The following is a 9,926-nucleotide window of genomic DNA, read 5'->3' on the forward strand; positions in this document are numbered from 1 at the left end:
CTCCTCGCGACGGCCAAGGGGAACTGGCTCCTCTTGGCCTAGAACTAGGTCCTCCCCAACCAGGCAACACAGGGTTTCTTCTTCCACTTTTCAGATGACAGCAATGGGAGCCCATAGGGTTTATTATGTTCCCCGAGGTTCCCAAGGTCTCACGACCCTCCTCCGCTTATCCCTGTGGGGCGCCCCCCCAAGTCTCGCAGCAGGGGAGAAGACAGCCCCCCTCCCCTTAGGTCTCTCCCCGCCCAGGGGAAGTGAGAATGCAGGGGCCTTCCCCCGCAGACTCACCACTTCCTCCCCAGAGAGCTAGCGAGGGGCCTCGGGTAGGGGGTCTCCCTGTCCCCACGTCTGAGCTATCGGTGTTTTAATGCAGCACGTGCTGTGGAGCCCCATGTCGCAGGGGGTTGCCTTAGGACTCCATTCTAGGCCTCTACCCTGGGCCTCCCCACCTATAAACTGAATAAAATACAGTTTATTACCCGTTAGTGGCCTTTTCACTCTGGGTGGACCCTGCTCCTCACCTCTTCCCCCAACCGGGATTCCTAAGCCCCAGCCTTTCTGGCTCCCTTTAGAGACAGCCTGCAGTGGTTTGGATTAGAATCTTCCTCCTAGCCTCTGTTTGTCCATCTGAAAAAGGGGCTCAGGCTTCCCTCTCATCTTGATGTGCTGCTGTAGGAAGTGATTGGAGAGTAGACTCCTTCCTCCTTGGTGGATGTATCTGCTCATTCATTAATTCACTCATTCCTTAATTCCCCTCGTTGACCCCAGACAGCTGGGAAAGCATAGCAGGGGAGCAGCTTCCTAGTGGGTACAGTCCTAAGGCCTTCAGGTTGAGGTGGGAGGACCTAGAAGTCAACTGTCACTCAGACCTCAGTCACACAGCCCAGAAATGGTTCAGTACTCTCAGGCTATGGGGAATGTGGGCAGAGTGTGGGTAGTGTGTCAAGTGGGTACACACAACTCCAAGATTCAGTGCAAACACGCCAGCAGATAGTCATTGGGCACCTACTATGTATAGGCTCCCATGGGGATGGAGACCCCAAAAGGTCCTGGCTTGGAGCTGCCCTGTCTTTGATGCCTCTACGTCACCCAGTCCAGTCCCAGTTGTACTTGTCCTGTGGATGGCCTAGCTGGGCTTTGCTTGCCTTTGCTAATTTTTTGGTTTACAGGCTGTGTTAGGCTGCTAAGAGAAAGGTTAGCAGTTTGAATACATCAGTGAACAGAAGAAAGATGAGATGAGGCTGTCTGCTCCCGCTGAGATGCACAGCCTGGCAAATGGGGTGGGGATGAGTTGGGATCTACTGGTTAGCAGTGGTTTTTGGGGTTCTATTTATGGCTGAAGAAACTGGTTTTCCATTCTTGGTGATGATGGGAGGAGGTTCTTTTGAAAATATTTACTGAAGTAAAAGCAGAAAAAGAATGTTGGCTTAGAGGAAAATTTCTTTACTGAATGTGCTCCACTGTTGTTTCCAGCCTCCTGCAAGGATGCTGGCTCTGGAGCTCCAGGGGTGCTGGACTTCCCCCACCCAGTACAGGGCACCAGCATACAGTAGGAATTCTAGGGAGGGTTGTTGAGTGAATACATGATGGGATAGGAAGTTGATGAAAATTCAAAAACCTCTCAAGTTGATTTGTTGTTGTTGTTAAGTGCCACCAAGCCCCAGGCCACTCATAGTGACCCTATGAAGAGAGTCCTCAACGCTTGGGTGTCTCATCCTCTCTCCAGGTCCATAGGGTTTCCAGAGGCAAGCTATTATGGAAGTGGATACCACTGCCCTATGAACCCCCCAATGCTGGGGTTTCCCAGGGCTGGGTATACAGCTTTGGCACTCTATGCAGCCAGAGAAACTTCTCTAGGAACAAAACTATAGAAATGAGCAGGTGCACTTTAAGTGCTGGATAAATAGAGTTCTGCTTGTCCTGCTGGGGGGGGGGGGGTGTTATGAGGAGGAGGAAGACCCGTAGACTGACACAGAGGCTACAGCAATGGGCTCAAGTATTTCAGAAATAAAGAAGATGGTACAGTACAGGATAGCGTTGGGATCTGTGGTTCATAGGTTCTCAATGAGTCATACTCCACAGGCACCTTAACAACAACAAGCTTGCTTATGCTGGAGACCCTCAGGGCTGACACTGAACATTAGTCAATCCACAAATGCTAGGCTGAGAGTCCCTTCTGGATCTGCTGGAGGCTGAAGGCACAATAGTTCTTGGGGACAGTCAGTGCATAGCAACACCTGCATAGAGGAGGCTCTAGCTGGTGTGTGTGACTGGGGATGGCGTCAGACTGCGCCTCGATTTGCCCATTTGTTTGTCTGTGAGGCTTGGGCCAGAGAGCACAGACCCTGAGTCCCCGCCGTGCCCAGAAGCCTGAGTCGTGCGGCTGGACAAACACCTGCAGGCGGTCAGCGACGTGACTCCGGTTCCTGCTCCCTGCGAAGGCGGAAGTGGGGCGGGCGGGGAGGGGCTGCCGCCTTCTCGGGTAACCTGATCCTTAGGAATGCGCCGACGCCAGATGCACCCCCAAGCGGAGGCCGGCGCCCATCCCCCGGCCGCCCGCGGGGGGCCTGCCACCGGGGGACCGTCCCCAATACACTCCACCTCAACGCGGGGCACCGTCCCCGGAAAGCCGCCGCTACCCCTCCCCCGCAGTCATCGGGGTCACAGTGCCGGGGACTGTCCCTGGAAAGGCCCCCACCCACCTGGCTCTCCGGTCCTGCCACTAAGGGACCATCCCCAGAAAGTCCTATCTCCGCTCTACCGGAGGCACTGTCCCTAGCAAGCCCTCCCTCTCCAGCCTAGGGTTCTGCGCGCCGGGGGAACCGTCCCCAGCAAGGCCTCCCCCTACCAGGACACCCATACCCGCAAGCCCCACCCCAGCCTGGCTGGTCTCCAGCGCCAACAAGTACCACCCTCTTAATTGGCCCCTCGGTCCCTCCCTATTTTCTCCCCTCTTTTCTCCCCTTTGCTTCCTGCTTAACTCTTGTTTTTTTTCTTTTTCTTTGGGACTTTCCGTTTTATCAAGTTGATTTTAGGTTTGTGGGTCTTCAAACCCAAGAAAGACTCCAAACGAAACCAAGCTGCGAGTTACTTTAAACATACAAACACAAAGGCAGCCTCACGCCGGGGGCAAGAAAGGGGCCGAGACAAGAGAATTTGAACCCTCAGAGATGAGGGACCCACCACAAACCCTCTGTGAACACCGCCCTGGGATTTAGGACAAAATCAAAGACTAGGATAAACAAGAAAAAGTAAGACTTCTACCCCTCCTGCGCCTCTATCACCTGGAAACAAATTCTGTCTTGACCTCAGTGTGTGTCTCTCTCTCTTAGGCCCGCCCCAACCAGCCACACCTGCCTCTGTGTGTTCAGCTGTATCCGCCCTCAGGGCCTTTGCACTTGCTCCTCTGGGCTGCCTGGAACACTCTGCCCTGGGATGACTAGCCCAGGCATTGCTCCATTTTTACAAGCGTCACCTTCTGAGAGTGGTGGTGGTGTCATTGTTGAGCCAGCTCTAATTTGTGGCGACCCTAGACATAAACAACAAAACACTGTCTAGCCCTACCCCATCCTATCTCTGTTCTGCTCTAGTCTATCGTTCCAGGCCACTGTGTCTTTTGAGTGCCTCCATTCCAGGAATCTACTTCACTGGCTGATTAGCAGTCGGGAAATGAGGAGACACATTGTAGTGGAAAAATATCCAGTTAGGAAATCTCTTCAAATTATTGAGGAGTAATGATGTCAGCTTGAGGACTAAGGTGCATCTGGTTCAAGCCAGTCTTTCTGATCACTTGCTTTGCATCTGAGAGCTGGAATAAGGATGACAGAAGAAGAATTTACACCTTTGAGCTGTAGTGTTGGAGAACACTGAACATCCCATGGATGGGAGAGGGGAGGCAAGAATGATGAGGCTTTGCCTCACATATGTTGGGCATGTTGTTAGGAGGGGCTATTCCTTGGAGAAGGGCATGATGCTGGGAAGGGTGGAGGGTTGCTGAAGGAGAGGAAGACCCTGAACCAGGCAGACTGATGTGGTGACCACCACAATGGGCTTTTATGTGGCAGGAAGGGTGAGTATGGTACAGGATAGAACAGGGTTCAGATCTTTTGTTCAGAGGGCCACTATGAGTCATACGTGACTGACTCCACAGCACCTAACAAGAACAATTATCAAAAGTAGAATGCCTGGCTTTTCTTCTTAGTTTTAGTGTGGAAGCCCCACTGAAACCTGTCCACTGTGACCTTGCTGGTATTGGAAATAGCTTTTAGCAAGAAAACCTGGTGGTGCAATGGTTTCACACTTGACAGCTAACTGAAATGTTGGCAGTTCAAACCCACCCAGCAGGTCTATGGACGAAAGACCTGCTGATCAGCTCTTAGGATTGTTGTTGTTGTTGTTGCTGCTGTGTATCTTTGAGTTGGAACTGACTCCTAGCTGACCCTCCGGCAAGTTTGGAGAGGCAGTAAATCGCATGGGAGGAGACTGTCCACCCTTTTCCCCATACAGCAGCTAGTAGATTTGCTTAGAAAACCCTCTGAGGCAGTTTTACTGCCACACGGGATAAAGATAAGTTGAAATTGACAGAAGATAAATATCAACAGCTTCCAGCATCCCAGTAACATTCAAATAAAACATCACAGTACCACAAACTGTGGCGGCCTCCCAAATTAACTCTAAAACCCCTCCGCTTTTCCTCCTGAGCACCATTTATTCCCCTTCATGCCAGACTTGTGAGCTCCCCCCCTCAGATTGGGTCCTGAAGTCAGAGGTGGGTCCATGTGTCCCAGCTTTCAACTCACAGCAGGTGCTCAAGGTACAGTGAGTTCACTCACTCCAAGGGGTTTAGGCAGCACCCTCTTCCTTGCCCTGGAAAACACAACCACATCCTGAGGAGCTCCTGTCTGGGGGCACAGAACTGGACACAGCTGCTCCCAGCAACTTGGGGTCAAGGCCGGGGCAGATGGAGGGGTGGGGCTGGGTGGTTTGGAGGGCTGCAAAGCTGGGAGGAATAATTTTCCACTTTGAGGAGGAGGGGGTGGGGGAAAGATATCAAGGGCAGAGGAAACAGCAAGTGCACAAAGGGCCTCAGAGGGTGGGGTAGCCGAGGCTGCCAAGGGCAGATCCCCATACTCCCTGGCCAGAAATGGTCTTCCCTGCCCAGCCCTAAGGGTTACCCAAACTCTGGTCCAGGGAAAACGCCGCACACAAACAGGGAGGGGTGTTGCTGGCTCTAGAGGGAATCTTAGAGGAGTCTCAGAAGAAGTGGTCAGGGAAGGCTTCTTGGAAGAAGAGGCATTGGAGGTGGGATGAAGAATTTTCCAGGAGGTAAAGCAATGATGGAGGGAACTCCAAAGAACTGCAATTAAGTCTGGTCAAATAATGAGAAAGTAAAACGATGGCAGAAAACATTTATTGAGCCCTTAAAATTTCTTCAAATCTCTCCAAATAAAAAATTGCAGAACTCCACTTTCAGAAAGAAAAGAAAGCTCAAAGAAGGGAAGTGAGTGGCTTGAGGTCACCCAGTGAGACAGTGGCACAGATCTGAAGGTGGCGAGTTGTCCAAGCTATCTTGTCCTCCATAAACCTCAATTTCCAGGGCTGGTCTGCTCTCCCTGTCTGCCATTAATTTCAGGCTGGCACTGCCCGGGGCTTCCAAACTTGCCCCCACCTATCAAGGTCACAGCACGGCCTCTGAGGACTTGGCCTTTACTAGGCTGCCTGGTCCTACTCCCATCTGTGCCCTAGGGAGAAGCACAGCCCAAGGCCTCCAATCTGGTCCACAGCACGGCAATAAATTGAGGTCCACAGAAAGTCCCCTGAGAGGGTTGACTATAGGCTGGGGGCCACATCATCTCCCACTGGCTTCCTTTGTACATGTTGACACTCAACACCAGGAAGAAAGGTCTAGAGGGCTGGCAGATTCACAGATAGAAACCTGTATGCACTCATGGACGTAGGGACATGCAGCCATAAGAATCAGGCACCCTTCACATGGTCATATGCATGACAGGCAGACTCCCGCACACATACACAGATCTAGACACATGTGAACACATAGTCACACACACCCACAGACCCACAACACAGGTACATAAACCACAGACAGGTTACACAAAGGTATATGCACAGACCTAAGACATACAAATAAAGTCTCATCTGAAGACAAAACAGAGCCATATTCTAGGCCTTGAGAGGTCCGCTCCAGGCCTCTAGGCCTGCCTTCTTGTCCATCAACCCAGACTCTCCCCTGCCTGATCTTGCCCTAGATGGGGGTGGGGGGTGAAGATGGGGCAGCAAGGTGGGGGAGTAAGAGGAGGAGAACCTTACTTATATCCATGAGCCAAATATTCATCAGAGACCACCCACAGTGACTGACCTACACAGGCAGCATTCCAGTTCCATAAATGTTTACTGAGCTGTGTGCCAAGAGACCCACTGGCCTAAGATGGACGAGATTCCTATGCTCTGTGGGCTCATGAAACACCTCTTAATTTCTGATGATTCTTGAAAATTTGCTAGATAATGGAAGGGTACTTTCTGAGGCTCACACACACACACACACACACACACACACTCCTCAAGTAGGAGCAGGCACAGCATGTGCAAAGGACCTGAGGCAGGCAATAGTTAGGAGGTTGTGCTGGGAGGCTCTGGGTCTCAGAGGGAGAGAGGTCAGATAGGGGCTAGAGGGGAGAACTGGACTGTATGCAGAAGGTAGGAAAACTGAGATAGTCCCTCAGACCCAGATGTCAAGGGCTCCCCTGGGAATGTGGGGGAGGCGGCGTGATTCCCTCCCTGTCCAGTCTTAATGGCAGCCCATTAAGCCGTAACAGCCACAATAATAGTAATAAGCAGGTATAATTACCAGCTACAATTCCTGCCTCATCAGCCCAGGCCTGGGGCAGCAGGAGAAAGGAGGGGGCCCTTAGAAGGGAACCCATACCCTGGGACCCACAGCCCACTGGTAGATCCAAGATTATATTGTGAGTGGCTGAGGGGAGCAGCTGCCCTGGCGCCTTGACGCCTTAGGTTCTAATGGGCAGGACCCAGTCGTGGCCCTGTGGACTCCAAGCGTTCCCTTGGACAGGTCACCACGCCTTGCTGAGCCTCAGTTTCCCGTCAATGAAAGGAGGAAGTTGGCCTTACACTCCAAACCCCACCCAATAAAAAAGATCAGGATCAAGGAGTTTCCAGCAACTTTTAACTACCCTCCTCTTCCTCGTCCCCGTCCTCCAAACACACCCCAGAAACAGCAGCCGGACCCCACCCCTGGGGGACCTCCACACAGCCCCCGTGCGCACAAAGCCAGCCTAAAACGTGCGCTAATGGAGCCATTGTCGGCATAAAGTCTCGGGAGGCGCCGAGGAGTTAGAGGAGTTATTTAACCACTCGAGGCCCCATCCCCCTCTGGTCCCGCGGGGCTGGGCGCCACTCCCGCCCTCGCCTCCGCCCCCGTTGGCCTGGGCCCCACGCGCGGCCGGGGGCGGGGCTTCGCGGCGGGAAGGCCGGGCCGGACCCATCACACCACCCCGGACGTGCCTTGGCGAGAGGCGGTGCTGGTTGGTGGGGGGACCACGGCCGTAAATAGCGCTCCCAAGGCTGTCTCCCCTGGATGGGGACGCGGCCCGCCCCCATGACGTCAACCCAGAAGGCAGCGCGTTGTTGTGCAGTTTACCGCGCGTCGCCACGGCAACGGCAACCCAGCCAGCAGAGGTGGCCAGGCTACGCCCCCTTATGCAAATAAGAGACGTCACTCGCGCCCAATGGCGAGCGGGGGCGGTGAGCTCATCGCGCCAGGCCGAGGCTATAAGAGGGCGGCATAGGCGGCGCGGCGGCACTAGCCGCCGCCAGCGGGTTGCCGGGCGCAGCGGCACGGCCGGGGCGGGTGAAGGAGCAGCCTTAAAACGGGGGGGCGCAGGCCCCCCGGCGGCCGCGGCCACTCCCCTCCCCCGGGGCCGGCGCGGGGGAGGCGGAGGATGGAAACACCCTTCTACAGCGATGAGGCGCTGAGCGGCCTGGGCGGCGGCGCCAGCACCACCGGCGGCGGCAGTTTCGCGTCCCCGGGTCGCCTGTTTCCCGGGGCTCCCTCGACGACAACGGCGGCGGCAGGCAGCATGCTGAAGAAGGACGCGCTGACACTGAGCTTGAGCGAGCAGGTGGCGGCAGCGCTTAAACCCACTTCTGCGCCGCCCCCGGCCTCCCTACGCGCGGACGGAGCCCCGGGTGCGGCGCCCCCCGACGGCCTACTGGCCTCCCCGGACTTGGGGCTACTCAAGCTAGCTTCGCCCGAGCTTGAGCGCCTCATCATCCAATCCAACGGGCTGGTTACCACCACGCCGACCAGCACGCAGTTCCTCTACCCCAAGGTGGCGGCCAGCGAGGAGCAGGAGTTCGCGGAAGGCTTCGTCAAAGCGCTGGAGGACCTGCACAAGCAGAACCAGCTGGGCGCCAGCGCCGTGGCTGCGGCCGCAGCAGCCGGGGGCCCCTCGGGGGCAGCGGCAGCCTCGGCGCCCCCCGGAGAGCTGGCCCCGGCGGCGCCCGCCCCCGAGGCGCCCGTCTACGCGAACCTGAGCAGCTACGCGGGCAGTGCGGGCGCGGCTGGAGGCGCCGCCACAGTGGCCTTCGCCGGCGAGCCCGTGCCCTTTCCACCGCCGCCAGGCGCGCTGGGGCCGCCGCCGCGCCTGGCCGCGCTCAAGGACGAGCCGCAGACGGTGCCCGACGTGCCAAGTTTCGGCGAGAGTCCGCCGCTGTCGCCTATCGACATGGACACACAGGAGCGCATCAAGGCAGAACGTAAAAGGCTGCGAAATCGCATAGCCGCCTCCAAGTGCCGCAAGCGCAAGCTGGAGCGCATCTCGCGCCTCGAGGAGAAGGTGAAGACGCTCAAGAGCCAGAACACGGAGCTGGCGTCCACAGCCAGCCTGCTGCGCGAGCAGGTGGCGCAGCTCAAGCAGAAGGTCCTCAGCCACGTCAACAGTGGCTGCCAGCTGCTGTCCCAGCACCAGGTGTCCGCGTACTGAGCCCCCCCCCCCGGAGCGCATGCGCGGCCCCCCACCCCCGAGGGGCGGATCCGGGTGGGGGGGGCGTGGGCGCCCTGAACTCGGAGAGGGCGCCGGCCTTGGTGAGCCCCTGAGGGTGCACGATATTCGGAGGGGGCACCAGGAACTTGGAGAGGGCGCAGCCCACGGGACCTCCCGACCGTGCCCAGGACTTGGAGAGGGGGCGTCCTGGACTCGACAAGCTTTACCCCCCGCTCCCGGGGGGCGAGCGCATGACCCCCTGCCCTCGCGAAGCCTCTTTCCCGCGAGCGGCCGTCCCTTGTTGCACACGCCCGCGCGCCCAGCGCTTCTTTGTACACCGCTGTGGACGAGGGCTTCGCGGGGCCGCAGCCGCCACCCTTCGTTTCCTTTTCTTTTTACTTGTTTTTTGCTTTTGGAAGAGAGAAAAACAGAGTGTTCGATTCTGCCCTATTTATGTTTCTACTCGGGAACAAACGTTGGTTGTGTGCGTGCGTGTTTTCCTGTGTTGGTTTTTTAAAGAAATGGGAAGAAAAAAAAAAACAACATACCTCCCCATAATCTCTCCTCGCTCTCGCTTTTCACCCCCCTTCCATTCTCCTGACACCCTCCCCGTTTTTTGTTCTGTTTTGCTACGACTCCACATTCCTGTATGTAATCCTTGGTTCGCCCGGTTTTCTGTTTTCAGTAAAGTCTCATTACGCCAGCTCGGCTCTCCGCCTCCTCTTTCACTGGGGCTTGACGGGCGGGGCCTGGCCCGAACCCCAGGCTTTCCCTCCCGCGGCTGCCTGTCCACTCTCTTCTCTGTGCTCCTCCCTGTTGGAGGTGGGGAGGGCACATCTGGCGCTCAGCGAGCGCCATCTAGGCACTGAGACGCAGGTCGATGGGATATCTGGTGTGGAGAGGATAGGG

At 56.2% G+C, this 9,926-nt stretch overlaps 1 protein-coding gene across 1 annotated transcript; it reads left to right on the plus strand.

Moving 5' to 3' along the window:
• Positions 1–7,973: 7,973 nt before the first annotated feature.
• JUND (jun D proto-oncogene) lies at positions 7,974–9,017 on the plus strand. Its single transcript, XM_006885882.1, has one exon. The coding sequence runs from the start codon at positions 7,974–7,976 to the stop codon at positions 9,015–9,017; it is 1,044 nt and encodes a 347-aa protein (XP_006885944.1).
• Positions 9,018–9,926: the final 909 nt, after the last annotated feature.

This window comes from Elephantulus edwardii, unplaced genomic scaffold, assembly GCF_000299155.1.
Source record: "Elephantulus edwardii isolate Elephantulus edwardi_28Jun2011 unplaced genomic scaffold, EleEdw1.0 scaffold00045, whole genome shotgun sequence".
NCBI classification, from domain to species: domain Eukaryota; kingdom Metazoa; phylum Chordata; class Mammalia; order Macroscelidea; family Macroscelididae; genus Elephantulus; species Elephantulus edwardii.